Source organism: Macrobrachium nipponense, chromosome 10 (assembly GCF_015104395.2).
Source record: "Macrobrachium nipponense isolate FS-2020 chromosome 10, ASM1510439v2, whole genome shotgun sequence".
Taxonomy (NCBI): Eukaryota; Metazoa; Arthropoda; class Malacostraca; order Decapoda; family Palaemonidae; genus Macrobrachium; species Macrobrachium nipponense.
Window position 1 is genome coordinate 97162696 of NC_087204.1, and position 21586 is coordinate 97184281.

At 37.8% G+C, this 21586-nt stretch overlaps 1 protein-coding gene across 2 annotated transcripts in view; it reads left to right on the forward strand.

Annotated features, from left to right (window-relative positions):
• The first annotated feature begins 1819 nt into the window (after window positions 1-1819).
• The window catches only part of LOC135223792 (epidermal retinol dehydrogenase 2-like), a 35594-nt gene continuing 15827 nt past the window's right edge, over window positions 1820-21586 (forward strand). Inside the window, exons 1-5 of one of the 2 annotated variants that reach the window (XM_064262595.1) lie at window positions 1820-1843; window positions 17847-18002; window positions 18187-18276; window positions 18411-18518; window positions 18893-19024. In XM_064262595.1, coding sequence (XP_064118665.1) covers window positions 17850-18002; window positions 18187-18276; window positions 18411-18518; window positions 18893-19024 — 483 coding nt within the window. In that variant the 5' untranslated portion in view covers window positions 1820-1843; window positions 17847-17849. Of the gene's footprint in view, window positions 1844-2020; window positions 2240-17846; window positions 18003-18186; window positions 18277-18410; window positions 18519-18892; window positions 19025-21586 lie in introns of those variants that run through there. The other variant, XM_064262594.1, reaches the window with a different exon arrangement.

Here is a 21586-nt window from a genome sequence, read left to right on the forward strand (position 1 = left end):
ATAATCCAAATTAAATTCAGACACGTGGCAAGATTTGAACCCGCATCCGATAATTCAGAATGAGGCTAATGGTAACTTGACCGTGACAGAAATTCTTATTTACACTTACATATATCTGTTAAATTCAGATACATTTGCATGTTTACTGTTTAAGTTTAATTTTTTTTTTTTTTTTTTTTTTTTTTTTTTTTGTTTTTTTTTTTTTTTTTTTTTTTTTTACTGGACACTATAGATTCACATACTATTAGTAAAAGCCATATTAACCTACGAAGTAATACACCATGCTACAATGGTGAGCATGGGTCTATTCCAACTCTCTATACTATGTATTTTTCCATCTGTCCACCCGCCTGTGGTGTTTGCGTATGGTAACGCTGCGTCCCGGGCTTTAGATAGTACGAGATGTATAAGTTTTAGGTAAATAAAAGGATATCTTTGTGTACATTTGCAACTGAAAAGTGTTTTAATAATTTACTGTGTGCGAATTACACCATTTTATTCGAAATAGGATATTGTTATTATTGTTGAATGTAAGCTGAATGTAACTATCTAAATCACGGGACGCAGTGTTACCATATGCACACACCACAGGCTGGTGGACAGATGGAAAAAACCAAGTATAGTTATTGTATCTGAATTGATAGATATATGTAAGCATGAGTGGGAATAGGAATTGACTTACATCTCTGTCTGTGGTCAAGTGCTGAGGTAAACCTCAATATGACCTGTGATATGATAATGGAGCTTGAAAAGGTTTCCAGCGTAGTAAGACAGCACAAGCAATTGAAGGGATTTAAAATGACAAGGGAAATTGCCAAGCCAGTGATGATTCTAACCCCAACTCAAGATTTAAGACATGGACAAATATGTCTGAAAAATCAGATACATGGTGGCATCCATTAAATAGCATACTAAGGCATTTATCAGGAATAGAAGGAACTACAATAAGTTACTTTTTTGTTATTATTCAGCATGCACAGCTGTGAGTTCAGAAATAGTAGCATTACGCAGCATAAGAGACATAATAAACAAATTGCAGTAGTTAAGCTTAATTAAATAAGATGCATGAATGAACTCAAGATAAACTTGACAAAAATTTAACACAAAAAAGTCAAAAGCCTAATGAAATAACAAAAGTAAAAGACAAAATATGTATCTTTTAATTAACCTTACAAACACTCGACGTTGTATTGCCCATATATTATACAGTGAAATATAATGTGGGTACAAATTGCTCATGAACCTCTAAACAAAGGACCCAGTACTACTACTACTACTACTACTACTACTACTACTACTACTACTTATAAAAATAAGAAAGAAAACTTGTGGGCAATGATAAGGACCTCCCGAATAAGCTTTTCTAACATCGCCAACGAAAGATTTAGTTGGTGTAACTCAGGTGCACTCGAGTACAGAGATGGATGGCTGACTTGGTGACTATTGACCTATGCATAAACATAGCCTAATCTTTCTGTGTTGCATAGCAAAAAGACATTGTAATTTCCTAAGATGGTATGAATCTTCAGTATCTACTTCTGCAATATAGTCCACCTGCTTTGCATATACTGTTGCAGTTTTTTCTTACTCAATATCAGTTACTGCTCCAATTTTTCTACACCTCTGGAAGCATGAATTTATTCCCTGACGTAATTATTACTTTTTATTTGCCACTTTTGTTGATAGTCTCTTTGATCTGCATTAACAATATTATATTTGTGGTGCTAAGAAAACTGTGCCTAAACAGCTCTTGTAGTGCTTCTTCTACCTAACAAGATTAAACGGTCAGGAGATATAATGCAGGATTCGCGAGAGTAGCTGAAAACGGATTAGTTAAACCGAGGTAAAGAGTCAAACTTACGTTAAAATATTTTGATTTGATATAAATCGTACCCTAACGCCGGAAATGATAAAAAGCCTTAATGAACTATGTTTTGTGTATAAAAAAAACAGCTCAGACTTACCTGGGCGGCCACACCAGAGCATAGCCAGAGCCCAGACCCAGAGCTCCAAAGTAACTGGTCTTTGGTCTATCGGTGTGAGTCTGACAGTCTGACTCTGACTGTGACTGGTCAGTTGTTGAAGAACTTCGGAGGAAGTTGGCTGTACCGTACCTCCTCTCTGTCTTTGCTTGCTGTGATAAGTGCGTTTGTTTGTTTGTTCAAGACAAACAGATAAGTGCGGCCCCTTTAAATAATTACTAGTTATTTAGCTTTGAGGCTGTTTGCAACAAATTAAGGTAAGATGTAATTAAATATGAATTAGCTACCTAGTATAAGAAGATGTTATTTACTGTCGTAATATGCATTAGTATGCAGCCAAGTGCATTAGTAGCCACCTAATGGTGTCTTTAAAGCAAGCTTTGTTCAGTAGCTGAATCTCTTGAGACTTTAGCTACCTACTCATTGCCCAGAGTAGGCCTAGGTTCTTTCATGCGTGTTCAGGAGGCCTAGCTAAGCCCATTAAGTTAGGATAAGGTTACTTTATCCAATTCGTGTAGTAGTATAGTCCGTAATACGCTAAGTCAACGTAACTTGACTTAGGATATAGGTTCTGCCGGTACTAATTCATAGTAGCTTAGACTTGGTTACCTAGCTAGTGTGTGTTAACTTTTTGAGGATTACCTATAGGTAGTCTAATCTCCCCCGTTACAAATAGGTAGGCCTATACAGGTATACTACTAGGTAGTAGCTAGTACTATAGCTAATTAGCCTAAGGTTGGTCTACTATGCCTTATTAAGTAACTCACTGGCTCGTTTGCTTGTATAGTACTACTTAGGCTAGATAGCCTATACTTAGGCTAGGTAGCTACCTAGATACCCACTTGTAGTTTTAGCCACCTGTTTTCCACGTCAGTAGGTAGGTAGCCCCCTGTTCATTACCTAGCTACTACCTATAGAACACTTGTCATGGTACCTGTGTTTTTGTATTTGTGGTATTTCTACAGAAGCAGTCCGCACGGACTGCAAGGAACGTAACCACGGATACGACATCCGCTAGGAATTGGGGCGTCCAATGTACCTATTTCGCCGTGTTTAGTACTGTCCCCGGGTGGGTTATTTACAGTCGTCCGAATAAATATTACTTTAAATTCTTGTTCAATAGGTAAAACTGCATAGAAAAACCGCAACTACCATAGTCTAGGCTGCCGCGGATAGTAGGCTAAGTACCCTAGATCTACCGTATTTGTAATGGTGTGCCTTCTGAAAAAGCCTTAGTGTAGGCCTAGTTAATTTTATTACTGTGATACCTAAATACTAGGGTAAACAATCACGGACGATCCATCATCATCACGCTGGCCGGGTCTTATTCACTCTATATTTAATTGGTGAAACAAGAATACAATTACAACTTTAAGCATACCATTCAAAAGATTGAAGTTTCATCAACATAATGTGATGTATGAAAGCCTCATACAAACTAAAATAAGCATATGACGCTCTTCGTAAAATGTTTTCAAGGCAGTTTTGAAATCCAATATGGCGGCTGTCGTGTGGCTGGCCGGTCTAATCACGGACTGTCCACCTCCTTTCTTAGCCTTCCCAGCACTCGTTTGAACAATGTTAGCGTATATATGTAACTTTTATTGATCTTATCCAAGATTGCAGTTGTAATCAGCACAATAAAACAACATTTTGTTGCCTATATTAGTGAAAGTATGAAACTTGTTATTCCCGGGGTCATGGTTTGAACTGAATTCATTTTTACATTGTAATCGGATGTTTTATCTTTACTGCCATCACAACTGAAACTCCACAGTGCTTATTTGATTGTAATTATACACATTTTGGTCTTAATTCACTCCACATTGCACTTGAACCACATTGCTGTTTCTGGTTCCTAAGCGCTCACTCCACAAACACAGTTACGAGCAGCAGACGACGACACTGTTTATGATATGCAAAGCTTTATTCCCTTAATAGTTTACTTTACTAACCTCATATCTATCCAGTCTTGAGTTGGGTGTCTAACCTATGCCAAAAATTATATACTGGGTAGTAGCTATAGTAGGTTCACATCAACCGTGCATCTGATATCTAGGCCAGTCCCGGAGCGCTTACAGTTCAGTTGACCACGGGTTTCGTCTGCTATGGAATCGGCGGAGCAATACAAACAAGATGGCGGACGCTTTGTTTTGGCGCCCGGTTTAAAAACCCCGAAACCTATAAAAACGATAATGGGGGACCCTTTTGGGAACCGGGGTTTTTGGGTGGGGGAGTACATGCGAGTAAATGAAAACGGTAAGGGGGAGCCATTGTAAACCGGGTTTTTGGGTGGGGGGAAACCCAGATGACGACAATGAACACGAAAAACAACAAAACCCTAGCAGACGAAACCCGTTGCCAAGTAAACTGTAGGAGCTCACGTACCAACAAAAATGTAGGAGAGGTCCCGTCCCCCGTTGTGTTAGGCTAACCAAACGACGGCAATGAACACTAAAAATCACGAAACCCAAGCAAAAAAAACCAGTGGCCAACTAAACTGTATGAGCTCCCGTTCCAACTAAACTGTAGGAGCTCCTGTTCCAACTAAAACTGTAGGAGCTCCGGTGATCGTAACCAAACGAACCAACCTAACCAAACTTAGGCCGCGTGCCCTTACCTGTCCGGGGGGCCTTCGCCCCCTGGACCCCCCAGTATAGTATATTAAGTGATTGCTACCTAACCAAAGGAACCAACCTAACCATAGTTAGTCTCCACGTCCTTACCTGGCCGGGGGGCTTCTCGCCCCCCTGGACCCCCCAGTATAGTATAGTTAACAGTGATTCCTAACCAAAGGAACCGACCTAACCAACTAAGTCTGCATGTCCTTACCCTGGACCGGGGGGCTTCGCCCCCCTGGACCCCCCTGTGTATTAAGTTAACAATTATAAATATCTAACCAATATAACTTGTCCATAAATATGGCTGGCACCCGTATATCCTTACTGATAACTAAACAAAATGAATATTTCCGAGAATATTTTGGTTAAAGTCAAGGCCACGTTGTTTGCTCGAACACATGGACTGCGTTCGAAACAGTGGACTTCTAGCGAACGTGAATGTTCGGATGTGTTGAGCGTGCCTGACTTCAGCAAAGCGGAAATAACAATGGCGTGCTTAATTTTGGCAAAATATTAGAATAACGTGCATTTACATTGATAACCTTACCTTGGAGATGTTGCTAGTCGTCCAGAAATATAGAACTTAATAAGAGAAATCCGAGTCGTTCAAATCTTCTGGGTAGAGGATTTTTTTTTTCTTCTTGGCGGGACGGTTGTTTTCCGAGATGACTGAACAAGGGGAATTTGTTTTCATTAAATAACTAACTAGGGATCGTTCGTCTTGACACAAAATGTATATGTCTTCCAGCGTGACGGGAACGGCGGCAGCGAACGCCACGTGTGGCGGAACACGACAAATTCTCGGCAGAAGAAGACATGGTAGCTATGACGAAGCACTGAACTGGCTGAGAAGCAGGAACAGACTGAAGGGTCGAGGAAGGTCGGCATGGTCCGTTCCAGGTACTAGTTATCCTAGCGGATAACTAGTACCTGGAAAATATGTATCGAAGAATGTAAAAAATGTAGGTCATACAGATGAGTTGGGCAAGGAAAGAAATATCGAATAATGGGAAAAAAACAAATTTATCTCCTACAGATTATGTTGGCACGGGTAAAACTATCGTGGGCAAGAGTCAAAATATCGAATAATGAAAAAAAAATGGAACTCCTGCAAGCATGGAAAAAAAATATAGAATAACGAAGGGAAAAAAATGGAGCTCTTACAGTTCAGTTGGGCATGGGTGAAAATATAGAATACTGTAAATTAAATTGGAGGTCCTAAAGATTAGTTGGGCAAGATTAAAAATATCGAAGAGAATCGGCTTTCATGTTGATGCTGTTCGGTTCGGTCCTGTGGGTTGGGTTCGGGTTTGGTCGGCTGGGGTCGGGTTTGGTAGGCTGCGGGTCATCTGCGAGAACTACTACCTGGGCGGAGGGGATTACGGACCGGGCAACATGGTGTTACACGGTCCGGTCACTGAACTGTAATCTACCCCCAGTCCCTTACGACGCTCCTGATTGGCTGTTGATAAACCAGTCACAGGGCTAGAAACTCTCGGTCTCTCTCAAGAGTTCACATAGGCAGGATGTAGTGTGTTGCACCTCTCCTGAGGGATACTACTTTTTAAAGATTTATGCCTCAGGAAAGATGGAACATACATCCTGCCTATATGAACTCTCGAGAGAGACTGAGAGTTTCCAGCCCTGTGATTGGCTTATCATCATCCAATCAGGAGCGTCGTAAGGGACTGGCCTAGACATCAGATACACAGTTGATGAGAATCTATTATAGTGGTAATTACGAATACTGTGCATGTATGCAGTGGAATACAGTGGACCTGCCGTATTCACGTTATCCAGATTCGCGGACTCACACATTCGCGGATTTCTCTGGGGAACATTTCCCCGCATTATTCGCAGAAAATTCGCACATTCGCTGTATTTTTCTATGAGAAATATCCACAAATTCCTCATTTTTTTTTATCAGTTTCATCATAAAATGCACTTTTTGTGATATAGTTATTAAAAACCAAGTATAATAATTTTTAGTGGGTTTTTCTTGAGTTTTAACTTACAAAGTAGGCTGTTTTAGCATATTTATAGGGGTTCCAAACATTTGCGGGTTCTAACTATTCACAGGGGGTTCTGGTACGCATCCCCCGCGAATACGGGGGGACCACTGTATGGGCTACCACAACCTAAGCTGACAGGTTGGCCAGTTTGTTCGCAAGAATGCTACATGTTACCTAGCGCTGAGGCTCTTGTAGTAGGACAAATAATTTCCAGACTTAAACAGTTGTTTTTATAGACAAAGATATCATCTGTTAATGTAATTATGTGACTGGAGAATATAGAAAATGGTGTAGTATAGTTTTGCTTTCATGCCCAAGGGGCTGGTACTAAACATGGAGCTAAGTGGATCTTCTGCCATGTTTAGTACCAGCCCCTTGGAGATTAATGTAACAGCAAACAAAAAAAGACAGTAAATTCCTCATTGTCCCAGTAAATTTCTCAAATGATCTCACCTGTACTGCTTTATATATAGTACATGTATTGTTTTTCACAAAATTACATTAATGAACGATATCTTCACCCTGCCCTCTCCTTTACATTTACCATTTTTTTTACTTATGAAGCTCTTTCTTTCTCAACTCCTGTAGATTCTTGAAAGACCAGGTTTTTGGCGCAAGTAAGAGCTTATGTGTGAAACAAATGTAACTTTCTTTTCAAGTTTGGTTTCTTACAAATCCACTGCTGTATTAGAATGTAAGGAGTTTGTTTCCTTACAAGGCCATTGCTGTATTAGAATGAAAGTATAGTCTGTTTCCTTACAAGCCATTGCTGTATGTATTAGAATGAAAGTACATAAATTTTTTCCTCCCTACCCCAGTTTTTCTCACTGCACGGCCAAAGCAGCATGAAGAAAGCAATGTTGCTGCTATAGACCAGGTGATTCTACCTCATTGGCAACTTGCTTAATTGTTCATTCATTTTATCTTATTTTCCATAAGAAAGAACAAATCAGTAAAGAAAAAAATGTGTTCTGAATCTACACTTTTAGCCTAGAGCTTAAATATTCTTATATGTAAGAACAGTTGAATTTATTTGAGTTCAGTACTTATATTGAAGAGGCAATTGGATACATAAATCCATGTCATGGAAAGGCAGTGCTTGAGATGTGTCATAGCTTGGACTTTGAACTCAGATATCTTGTGATGTAGAGTACTATGATAGTGGTGGTGAAATCTGTACTTATCAGTTTGATAATAGTGACCTTTCACCTGTTAAATATATAGCTATTGATCACACTTTCCTCAACTATTCATGGTAGTACATTTATAGTAGTGTGATGGGTTAGATAAACTTATTTGTTAACTCATTCCACTTTTCCACTTAAATGGAAACTGAGCTTCAGTTCATACAGATTATGATGTTAACAAAATCAGTTTCAAGGCATTTTGAGGCAGTGTTTATGTGATTCTTAATCTTTAGGTTTCTAGATAGTATCAATATTTTGAACCCAGGACTGTAAGGCACAACTGGTTTGTTGATAGTCCCTGGTAAAAAACTTGGCAGTGTGAGTCAATTCACCCCCCAGCACACACATGAACCCCCTGCCATTGGTTTTCTCTTGAACTGTATGCTGTTAGGATGTGAGGAAAGACATGTTTACTGGTGTCACCATTCATGTCAATTCCAGGACAAACACTTATGGAATGTGTGTCATATGTCATGATTTCTTTCCTCCTTGGTGGTCTTTCTTGATACAGCACTTGAGCATCCGATGCTTTATCTCTTCTGTTATTTTCTGTGATGGATGCATATCCTTTTGTAGCTATTAATGATGGATGATGAACATTAAACTGGCTGTTTTTTTCTGTGATGGATGCATATCCTTTTGTAGCTATTAATGATGGATGATGAACATTAAACTGGCTGTTTTCCTGCTTCAATTTTTTTCTGATGCAGAAATTTAATGTCATATTTTTTGGTCAAAGTGCTTCGCAAGTTGAAATGGGTTTAACAGATCATTATACACTTCCTTAAGCTTGTTATTAGAATGTTTTATCTTTGAATCATCACTGATAAGCTTTAATTAATATACGTAGTTTTATTAAGAAACTTTAAACAGTTTGTCACATGTAATTGCTACTGTGCTTCTCTACCTATCATATGAAAACTCATATGAAAGAGATAGTGACTGTTATAGTTGGAACTTGATAGTAAATCCCTATCATTAATTTATCAAGGAATACCGATATGGAGGATATGTTCATGTCAATTCTAATAAAAACTACATAGTAACCTCATATGCAGATTGTAAGGATTAGATAATTTCTATACTGGACATGTTTTTGGAACATTTTTCTGTAACATTTTTTATAGTACACCAAACGTGACTTGATATATTGGTATCTGTAATCTTCATTATCTCTTAAGAAATAACACAAATTGTCTTCCATATGCTTCCACTTACATAAATCTCCTCTCATTTCCAGCCCTTCATCTCATTGTTCTCATCCAAGGCTTTGGTCTACTAACTCCTTTGGTGCCTAGAGATGCATACAGTACTTATTATTCTCTCCAGGGTGGTACAAAGCACAGTTCCTTGTCATCTGTAGGTCTCCTTTATCATTATCTTATCTACTTGAAGAAGGTCTATATTTCCCATATGATATCAGTTGTCAGTCTGCCCAGCCATATGACTCACAGTATTCTTCTGAAACCTTTATTCTCAAATTAACTAAATCTTTTAGAGTTCAGTTTTTTCATTATTATCATGAGATTCCCATAAGTGTATTATAGTGTTACAGAATGAACTAGACTAATGTACTGTTTGGTCTTATTTTTGTATGGAATTCTAGTCTATTTGATTTCCAGGTATTATTGAGCCTGCTCAGTGTTTGATTACCTCTTTTAGTCTTTGAAATTCCATCTCAGTAAGAGAGATTCAAACACTGGGCAGGCTCAATAATATCTGAAAATTAAACAGAAGAAATTCCATACAAAAATAAGACTAAACTGTACAGTAGTCTAGCAAGTTCTGTAATACTATGTGGACCTGAATCCCAGTACAATAATGAAACAACTGAACTCCAAGTTAGTTCCTTTGAGAACAAAGGTTTCGGAAGAATATTGTGAATCAGATGGCTGGGCAGATTGGCAAGTTGTATCATATTGGAAAGACTACCACATTGATCCTTTTTTCAGTTAATAGTATTAATGCATTTTTATCCCTTGGTTTCCAGGTCCCATCTCTTTACATAATACGAGTAACGATCTCCTACGAGTTAGTCTAGGAGTAGGAGAGGAGTCATTACACAAACACCCACAGTCATTTTATATCAAACCAGAATATTAAGGAACGTAAATTAAATATAAAAAATGCTAGATATATATATAGTAATTACACAAATAACACAAGTTGCTAATAAATAACGGCAGTACAAATCATACAAAGTAAAAAAAAAAAAAAAAAAAAAAAAACTTACGATTACTTAATTGTAAATAATTACTTCTCAAACACTCTTCAAGTATGTAAAACAAACTAAATGTAGTTACCACCACAGATCAGCTGGAGAGGGGTTAAAGGTTCTGTAGTCTGAAAGCCAATAACATATGCTTTTATAAAGCCAAGGAGGTTAACAGAAAACGAGACTCGGCAAGGAGTCTTGAGACTGAAGGGACAGGTGGTAGCATACTTAATGATTATCAAGTACAGAAACAATTATTCCCCGGACATATGATTAATGCAAATCATTTTCTATAAAATATAAACAATCGTAACAGCTCCCCGTGCTAAAAGGCGGCCGAGAGGTTTCACGATCATCCATTTATGATGGATGGGAGGGATGCTTTAAGATGCCTAAATGCGAGACAATGCATCTACTACTTTATTTTCTGCTCCAGGAATATGCTTCACTTTCACGTTGAATTCCTGGATAATGAAAGACCACTGGAGCAGTGTCTTGTTATGGAGCTTGGCCCTTTCAAGGAAGGCCAGTGGCAAGTTGTCTGACAAGACTGTCACAGGAGTATTTCCATGCAGATACTATACGCCAAAATGTTGAAGTGCAGCTACAAGACCATAGAGCTCTTGCTCTACGGTAGACCAACGCTGCTGAGTTGGTGAGAACTTCCTGGAAAAGTATGAAACAGGAAGCAATGGGGATTCATCAGATTGCTCTTCATCCTTTGACTGCAGAAGCACAGCACCAATACCTGTGTTGCCAGCATCAACCTGCAGATCAAAAGGCTTTTACACATTTGGGCATTTTAGGATTGGAACAGAGGTTAACATTAGTTTTAACCGATTAAAATAATTCTGGCATTCTGGTGACCAGATGAAATTTGCTTTAGCTGATGTAAGCTCAGAGGGGTTTTGCAACAAAAGCAAAATTTACAATATTTACTGTAATAAGCAGACATCCCAAGGAAAGTCTGTACTTGCTTACGGTTAGATGGAACTGTATTCTAAGACTGCCTTTATGTTACTATCTTTAGGTACAACAGAACCACTACCAATTACATGACCTAAATAGTTAACTTTGGCATTGCCAAAACAAGATTACGAAAGATTAATGGTCAGATTGTTAGAGTGAAGTTTGTGGAACAATCTCTCCAATGTTTCAAAATTTTTTCCCAGCTGCTTATTGCAACAACCAAGTCGTCCAAGTAGGCATAAACATTTTCGATCTCTCTGATCAACTCATTCCATCACACGCTGGAAGGTTGCAGGTGCATTACACATGCCAAAGGGAAGAACGTTATACTGAAACAAGCCAAAAGGAGTAATGAATGCACTGATTTCTCTAGCATTTTCAGTTAACTGGATCTCATAATATCCCTTTAAGAGGTCTATTTGAGTTAAATAATTGCAATATCCTATATTGTCTAAGATATCTTGTATTCTAGGAAGTGGGTAAGAGTCCTTCTCTGTAACACTATTCACTCTTCTATAATCTGTGCACATCCTTACTTTCCCATTAGGTTTGGCAGCTAAAATGCAAGGCGAAGCCCAAGGTGAGCAACTAGGGGAAGCTATTCCATTGTTTAATAAATATTAAACTTCACTTCATTAACTGAAGTTTTTCACCCACAATACGATAGTACTACTGTTGTCGAATAGGAAAGGTATTAGGGAGAAGCTTTATATCATGTAAAACAATATTACAGTTAAAAGGAATAGCTGAACACACTTTCATATTTACGTAACAGACTCTGTAATTGTGTTCTCTGCTCACAAGTCACGTGTTCAAAATACTTATCTAAGGATGCAAGAATATCAAAGTTGGAAAAATCTGTCCATGAAGTATTCATGTTTATGTGGCTATCTTTTTCATCGTAGTCTTCAGTACTTCCTCTACAAGGTTGCACACTTACTTCACAGGGTTGCACACTCAACTAAAACTGGAAATCTTATGGTAAGGTTTAATTAGGTTGACATTAACTAGCTGGGTAGACTTCTTCCTGTCAGGAGTAGATACAACATAATTAAGTTTATTTATCACTTTTGATACCTTATATGGTCCAGAGAACTTATGTTTTAATGGAGATCCTGGAATTGGAAAATATATTAGAACATTGTCACCAAATGTGAACTTTCGCACCTTAGCTTTCTTGTTATAATTTTCATTCATTTTCTCTTGTGAAACTTTCAGATTATTGAAGGCAAATTTATAAATTGTCAAATTATATTTCATGTTTTGCAAATACTTAGAAACTGTTACAGGAGTGACTACTTCAACCTCACCAGTTAATTTTTCTTTAACAACTCTTAGCACAACTGTAGCTTTTCTACCAAAAAGCATTTCAAACTGAGAAACTCCAAGGGATTTGTTTGGAACACTGCGTATCACAAACATCAAGAGATACAGGGTTTCATCCCAGTCTCTTGCAGATTCCTAGGCATATTTTCCAAGAAGGCTTTTCAATGTCTGATGTGCCCTTTCCAGCACACCCTGAGACTGTGGATGATAAGCTGAAGAAAATGATTGTTTAATATGCAGCTTTTTCAAGACAGATTGGAAAACTTAACTTTTGAAATTTGTTCCCCTATCACATTTGTAATTCTTTAGGAAAACCTAAGACAGTAAACACTTTAATTAGACTTTCTACAATCTTTTTGGCAGCTATATTAGGTAAAGGGAATGGCAATTTGAAATCTTGTGGTGGGACACATTACAGTCAGCAGATACCGATTACCTTTACGGGTTTTTGGCAAAGGACCCACACAATCTATAACTTTACTGAATGGTTCATGTGGAATGGCAATAGTTTGTAATGGTGCAGGTGGTATCACCTCGTTGGGCTTTCCCGCTATCTGGCAGATATGACAACACTGTACAAAGCTTTATACATCATTTGAGGCCACCACTCAAACAACTGTATCTGCACAAAACAAATCTGAGAAAAACGCGATTGAAGTTTTGCAATGTTTACGTTATCATATTTCCGTTAATATTTATGCTATGACTTCATTCTTTTTTCAAAATGAAGCTAAAAGCACGCTCTTTACAAATATGTGTAAATATTATCTGTATCCAAACTGTACCTCAAACAACACTAACTGCAAAAAACCGAAGTTTGTCAACATTGGAATGCGTATAAGTGATAATTATGAATGGTATGATGTAATTTTTTTCTTCAACATTATTTTAGCAGAGATTTTAGAAACTTAAATAATTAAAAACTAGTATGTATAATTATATAATGGGAAGAAATAAAAACTAAAAAACTTAAAGAATGGTGTTCTGTAAAATTATTCAGTTATGTAGCTCTCCTTATGACACGTCTTTGGTCATCATTCATAGTAGGCCTACGTGGTGCAATCACATAACTACATACCTAAAATAATGTTTTAAAGCATACTATAGCCCTAAAAGCATGGTAGGATGCAAGATTTACTAGCACCATTTTTTTTATTAGCTACACATAATTAGGCATAAAAAAGAGCATGACTATCCAATATTGGGTACAGTAATGATGGGCTAATAGATTTTAAAATCCAGTAAGGTATACTGTTTGGAAGGTATTTTCACTGGTTTATTTACCATAAAAAGAAGTAATTATGTGTGCACACATTCTTTTCACACCGAGTACTACATTCTACGGAGTTTTTTTCCATTTCATTCGATTCCTTACCCATATTTGATGATCGCAATAACTTATTTTTGTCAGAAACAATGTTTTATGAAAATTATATGGTAAACCTAGGAACACGAGAACTTGACAGCCAAACTAAGTGCTCTTTAAATATGACTTCATACCAAATCAAAGAACCTCATTGGTGGACGCATGCAGATAAAGTTTAGTTCGACAGAACATTATCCGGGCTCCTTTTCCTTCTAATAACCGCTTATCTGCAAATTTTGCAGATATACTGTTTAGATTCATTTTCATCCCAGGCTCTTTCACTAATAACAACTCACAAATATTGCGCATTTATAATTCTAGTTACTCTCAAGTCTCTCTAGATTATGAACGTGAAAAACTTTTTTTTTAAAATTTCTAAACACTAGTATATAGAAGAAGAGTTGCTGGATTCGAAAGTATGTATAACTCAAAATCCGAAAATTTGCAGAGACTACTGTTCGAGTGGCGGCCTCATTTTTCATTCCTGGCCAGTAGAAATTAAAAGATAATCTCAGTTTTACTTACCCCTAAATGAGAATCGGCACAATGAGCAATTTCAAGAATCTTACTTTAGTAAAAATGGAACTATAACCTGCTCACAGTCTGCCAAAGATTCTTTCGCAGACAATTTAGAAGGTCGAAACAAAGCGCATCAGTAATTCAGTATTCCCTTTTCGATGTAGCAGCAAGGAACTTTGTCAATATCTGATTTCTGAACAGCCTTTTCATGTAAATTACTCAAAACTACAGTCTTCCTGCTGTAATTTAACAAAATTACCTTTAGAAAGGTTTAACATCAGGTAAGTTTGAATGATTAATAGAAACATTAGGTACATTCTTAGGTTGCTCATCAGTAGATTTCTTTGAGCGAGTTACTACATAAATTTAATCCTTAGGCCTATTACCTAGTGACTTATCACATTTGCTCTCAGGATCATAATTTATCAAATTGCACAATACTTTACTACCCGCTAAATCATTACGGAGGACAAGATCTACATTAACAGGAAATTCATTATCAGTGACAGCAACTTTTACAGTTTCATTAACATAAGGGCAATCAAGATTTACTTCAGCAAGTGGCAATACTTTACGACTTGAAAAGTCTGAAATAACTACAGGTTCATTAGTAAATTTAATGTCAGGAACAAGACTTATGTATTATGGACTGAACAGTCCCTGTATCTCTTATAGTATATATACTTTCTTTGAATTGAGAAGGCCATGGCGAACAAATTCTTTGAAATAATCTATCTGATCAACAGCACAATGCAAACTAGTTTTCTTAACCACTGACTGGGATACCTTACTAGACTGATTGGCCACTTTGCAACCTGGTTTTGTACAATTCTTTGTGTAGCCAGGCTGCTTACAATAAGCACAAGAGCTAATACCAGTTGCACCATCACCATCAGTATCTTTAGACTTCAGGAATTTTAGGCTTACTCTTATGAATAAGCTATGGTTATCAGCAAGAATTCCAGCTTTCATTAGATCTTTGACCTCTCTCTCAGCTATATACATCGAAATAGGTGGTGGTAATCTCCGATGGAATTCTTCCAAGACTACTAGATTAACTAATGAATTAAAGTAGCGACTTTTTCCACTTGCAAGCCATTTTTTAAATAACTTAAGCTTTTGATTGGCAAATTCTGTAAATGTTTGAGTAGTAGTCTTAGTAGCATTCCGAAACAATTGTCTAACCCTCGCTGAGCGCCTCAGTGGCGTGGTTGGTTTAGTGCTTGTTTCTGACCTCGGTGGTCGCGGGTTCGATTCTCGGCCATTCCATTGAGGAGTGAGAGATGTGTATTTCTGGTGATAGAAGTTCACTCTCGACGTGGTTCGGAAGTCACGTAAAGCCGTTGGTCCGTTGCTGAATAACCACTGGTTCCATGCAACGTAAAAACACCATACAAACAAACAAATCTAACCCTCGCTGGTGATAGCATAAGCGTCTAGAATATTCTGCTTTACATATAACCTTGTAACCTTCACCAATTAAATTTGATAAAACTATTTGTTTTGCCACGTAATTGGGGTTTAATTAACCATAACCACTGATCTGCAGGCCATTCTAGATTAGCAGCAATATCTTCAAAAGCTATGAAAAACTTTCAAAGTCTCTCAATAAAAAATGGCACAAGCTTTCTTGCTCTATTCTAAGTCAAAATGAATGGGCCGAGAACTAGAAATATAAAACTCTTTACGGTGCTTTTCTACAGCTATTTTAGCCTTTTCCTTTTCCAGCCTCTTATTCAACTATGCCTCTTTTAATCTTATATTCCAAGTCCAAAAGCTTCTGCTTTTCCTCTAACCTCTTCCGAGAAAGATAATACTCTTGTTCTTTGCTAACTTCATTTAATCTTAACTATTCTAGCTAGCTCTAATTCTTTATCTACTTTACTATGCTTTGACCTCAAGTTAATAACCTGTTCTTCAGTAAAAACATCCTCATATATATAGTAATCCAAAATAGAGTCTAGAATTTGACCTTTAAGCGCTGTGTGGCTCACTTCAATACTAAGCTGACTAGCAAGGGACAGCAAGTCCACCTTCTTAGCTTGAGAAAGCAGAAAAAGTTTGCCGGCAGGGTTTGCTACAAATTTCGATACATCAAAAGGCATTTCGGAGATTCTTACTCTAACGATACAAAATATCAGGAGTTAAGTCATTAAAATGCAAAAGCACGAACTAGTGCCAGGGTATAAAAGCAATAGTTATGAGTAGTAAAGGAAATTGACATATCAAAGTTGGTCGAAGTCTAATCAGTGAAAAATTTATCAACGACACTGAAAATCACCAAGACCAATAGGCAACATCGAAAATTATTCTGACGAAAATTATATTTAGATACGTAAGTTTAATAAAATTTGCATATGCGAGTAAGAGTATGAATGAAGCATTAGTCTGCATTAAAGACTAAACATATCTCAAGAACAAATTTCAGACGCTTCGAAAGCGTTGTCATGTGAAGACCAATGGTTTGTACGGGAGCAAACTGCTAGTCCAGACTAAACTACTTTAACGATAGTGACGTGGCTTAGGTCGCTACAACAAAAGATAACTTGACAGTTTCCCTAATAACTGTCAAACAAGGAGCAAGGTACTACACGAAGTGGATTGTCAACTCTAAACTCAATACTATCGGGAGCAAGGTATTGCTAAGACACCAACACGGCATAAATGACTGAGAACTTAATCTAACTCGTCAATACTATCGGGAGCAAGGTATTGCTAAGACACCAACACGGCATAAATGGCCGAGAACTTAATCTACCGAAGGGGTTAGCAGTCAGACGAACACTTTGGGGAAGCTACACTCAACTTCAACCGAAAATTATGACAGTAGTTAACAATTGACAATACATACAGTTTTAAAAAACTTATTTGAAAAATAATCATCAAATTACGAAAAACATTATCCTGATATTTGATACCGAAAAAGCAGTTTCTTCTACCTACAGACGTGTGTGTGAAGTTAACATGATAAACACTTTCCGAATAATACTAATAGTTATTGAAAACAGCAACTCGTAATCCCCGTCAGGCCCCCAAAATGTAACATCTCCTATGAGTTAGTCTAGGAGTAGGAGAGGAGTCATTACACAAACACCCACAGTCACTTTATATCAAGCCAGAATATTAAGGAACTTAAATTAAATATAAAAGAAATACTAGATATATATAATTACACAAGTTACTAATAAATAACGGCAGTACAAATCATACAAATGAAATAAGAAAAACTTACGAATACTTAACAATTGTAAATAATTACTTCACAAACACTCTTCAAGTATTTAAAATAAACTAAATGTAGTTACCACCACAGGTCAGCTGGAGAGGGGTTAAAGGTCCCTTATAAAGCCAAGGAGGTTAACAGAAAACGAGACTCGGCAAGGAGTCTCGAGACTGAAGGGACAGGTGGTAGCATACTTAATGATTATCGAGTACAGAAACAATTATTCCCCGGACATATGACTAATGCAAATCATTTTCTACAAAATATAAACATAATCGTAACACTGAGTCATTCTATTATGCAAGCTTTGCAGATCATGTGGTGTTTTGCTAATTAAAATATTAATTTGGATATTTCAAGTCTCAGCATTCTGTTGTTATTTCAGTCATAACTGTAAACTGAAGTGAACTCTTATTTTTCTTTCAGAAAATGATTGGGGTAATCATGGTTGTGTATCAGTACATACTAGTTGTATTTGACCTTATCCATTTGTGGGTATATTCTATATTCCTGATCTTACAGTCTGCATGGTATCTTATATCTCCCCGGTCCATGAAGTCAGTCACTGGAGAAATAGTTTTGGTTAGTATTTTTGTGATTTTTGTATTTAGTTCATCTGTTGTTTTCAGCTACAACAATGATACTGAAATAGTATATTGATTAGAGTTTTTTTTACACTTTTTAGAATTTTTTTCTTTACTTTTACCCTAGGAAAGAATTTATTCTGTTTGCAATTTTATTTTCAATAGAGTTCCAATTCCAACAGATAACAGGTGCAGGTCATGGAATTGGTCGTGAACTTGCACTGCAGTTTGCTCGGCTTGGAGCAAAGGTTATTTGCTTAGACATTAATGAGGTAACTACTGATGTGATTTTTCAAGATTTGAAAATTGAAGATTTTATTCTGCATTGTTTGAGTCCTTAATTATTCATTTAAATGGTTTGTTTAAAAATTTTGAAAAGTGTGTTTTTTCTTGCATAATCTGATAGAAGAATAACAAGTCAACAGTAGCTGACGTTTGCCGAGAAGGAGGAACTGCTTGGGCCTACAAATGTGATGTCTCTCAAAGAGAAGAAGTAAATGTGGTTTGCCGGAAGGTTAGTTCTGTATTCCTTACTATATTTCACATGATTATCAGTCTTACTTTGCAAGTTCACCAAGTACTTAAAAGTAATCCTCATATTAGTATTTGCTGTCCCATTACCTACTTTACACATAAACATTGTCAACATTTTTGAGTCACCATCCTTGGGTAGTTCAAGTGGTCTTTCTAGGTTCTCTTTTATATTTATGCTAGTGGATAAGCTTTTTATACATTTTAATTTTCTATAAATACGGATTGAGATTCTAGTTTTTGAAACAGTTTTAAAGAGGATTTCATTTTATTGAAGTAAGCTGCTCTTAAGATTACAGTAAATTTGTTGATAAATGCGTATATTAATTCCTAGATGTAATTGTATTTTTATTACAGATTCAGGAAGAAATTGGACTTGTGACCATACTAGTTAACAATGCTGGAATCATGCCATGTAAAGCCTTTATGAAACACACACCAGAGGAAATTGAAAAGCTATTTAGTATCAATGTCTTTGCTCATTTTTGGGTAAGTTTGAACTGTGCACTCAGTTGAGATGTTTACTATATTGAGAAAGAGCATATTTTTTATAGGTTTGTTGTACATTGAAAGTTTTTATTAATACATATAGTACATAAATATTATGTACAGTAATTATTGTGTACAGTTATATCTTCTGATGAGTAGCATACTGATTGTAAGTCATCATAAGGGGCCACCTCCTGGGCAGCTCAAGGACTTCTCCCTGGTCTAAAGTGCAATTACTTTGACAATGCAAAAATTGACAACAGGATATTTAGAATGTATCTGTGCTGAGTATTTTTCACAGGACATCCCCTTGGGGTATCCTATTAATCTCTTCTGTATGCTTGGAAAGACATATGTGAGACCTCTTCTCGTTCTCTGCGACAGAAGCTAGAGGTTGTCTGTTCATGGTCCCAGAATTGTTCATTGGAAAAGACTACTACTCCTTTCTGCCGCCAGCTCCACTCATTAACAGTCGAGATGTACCAGTGGGTGATCAACAACTCTGTGGAGCTCATGGCCAGGTACATTCCAGGCAGGAGGAATGTGGTGACCAACAAACTAAGTCGTTGGAGTAAAGTCCTTCTTACGGAGTGGTCTCTGCATCAGGACGAAGTGGACAGGCCGTTTCATCTTTGGGGAAGACCCATGTTAGACCTCTTTGCCACTCGCTTCAACCGGAAGTTGGAGGTCTACTTCTCGGTGGTCCAGGGTCCTCTTCCTCTGGCAGAGGATGCTCTACAGCATCCTCGGGACTCTCGAGGTGTACTCCTTCCGTCCGTTCTGCCTGATCCGTCAGGTCCTGAACAGAGTACGTAATGAGTTCCAGGAATCTCAGGATGGCCTTGATGGTGCCTCTGTGGCCACAGGCAGATTAGGTTCTCAGACCTTTTGTATCTTCTCTTCTGTCATCAGTTCTGGGGGAAATTCCCCCATGGAACAACCTCCTTTGCCAGCCTCGTGTGGAAAGGTTCCACCAGTTGTTTGGATCTCTATTGCTTCACAGCTGGAGACTGTCAAGTATCTCTGAAGAGTGAGAAGCTTTTCTTGCAAAGTAGCAGGCCAGATGTTCAGGTATCTCAGGAGGTCTACATCAGCGGTTTACCAGGGCAAGTGGGCCATCTACTGTGGTTGGGGTCATCGACAGGGTTTTTCTCCACTCTGAACTTCAGTCAGAGGATAGCAGATTTTCTAATCTTTCTCAGAAACGAGAAAGCTCTTTCTGTCTTGGCTTTCAGAATCTACAGAGCCACCTTGGGGTTGGTCCTGTGCCTGAAGGGCATGGACATCTCTTCATCCTGGGGAATCTTGATGTTTTTCAAGAGTTTTGAACAATCCTGTTCACCAAGAGAACTCAAACCTCTGATGTGGGATCTTACTCTGGTCCTGAGCAGCCTCACTCGAGCTCCATTGAAGCCACTTTGTTGATTGTCAGCCAGGAATCTGACTCTAAAGACAGTTTTCCTGTTAACCTTTGCTTCCTCAAAGAGAGTTGGAGAGCTTCATGGCCTGACTTATGACTAAACACACCAGGGGTTGGAGGTCTGTGGCTTTCAAATTTGTTCCTGAATTTGTAGCTAAGACTCAAAATTGCTCAGTTCATGATGGAAGATTTGCCTCATTTTCAAATACCTCCCTGAATGAGTTTATGGACAGCAATCCGTAGGAGTTTTTGCTTTATCCTGTCAGAACTCTGCACTGCTATCTAAAAAGGATTCGTCACCCAAGTCCTAGGTGTCATAGACATTTTGTTAGCAATGGCTGGTCTGGAATGGAAGTCTCCAAGAACTCCATTTCATTCTGGTTGCGTGAAATGATTAAGCAGGCATACTCATCATGTTATATTTCTGTCACAGAGTCTGTGCAGGCTAGAGCAGATGACATCAGAGGAATGAGTTCCTCTCTGGTATCTTAGAAGAACTCGTATGTTCATTGGATTTTGAATGCTGGTTCCTGGCTTTGTCAGACCATGATCACTTCCTTTTCTTAAAGGATATTGCCCACAGGTCCTTGGACACCTTTCTTGGGTCTGATGGTAGCTACCCAACAAGTTGTGTAGCTCATCCATTGCCCCTAGCAGGGCAGCTTGTATCTTACCTAAGATGATTGTGTGAAAGAGAGAATGAGTGAGATGGCGGGTCTCCTCCAGTCTTTTCCTTTCTTCTTCCCATGGGCAGGTTGAAAAATAAGACACGTCATAAGCTGGAACCAGTCTTGATACAGGTGAGTGTGGCAGCCACACTGGTTGCAGTTATTTGGTTTGTTCCCATACAATAAACAAATCCTGAGGTCTTAACGTTAACTGGCCACCTCTAGCTGCTCCTCTCATATCCTGGGTTGGAAGAAAGACTGACGTGTCACAAGGTTCCAAGCCTGGTTGGGGACCAGCTTCCACCTCGTATACACATGAGTTGCTTATATGGTTAAAAAACAGTTTCCAGCTGGCACTAAAAGATTGTCTTACTGTTAGGTCCTGAGGTTTGTTAGCTATGAAATATACAAATTGATTAAAAATTCATCCTTTTTAATTCACAAGTCCAAGTCAATCTGCTGGAGGAAATTGTA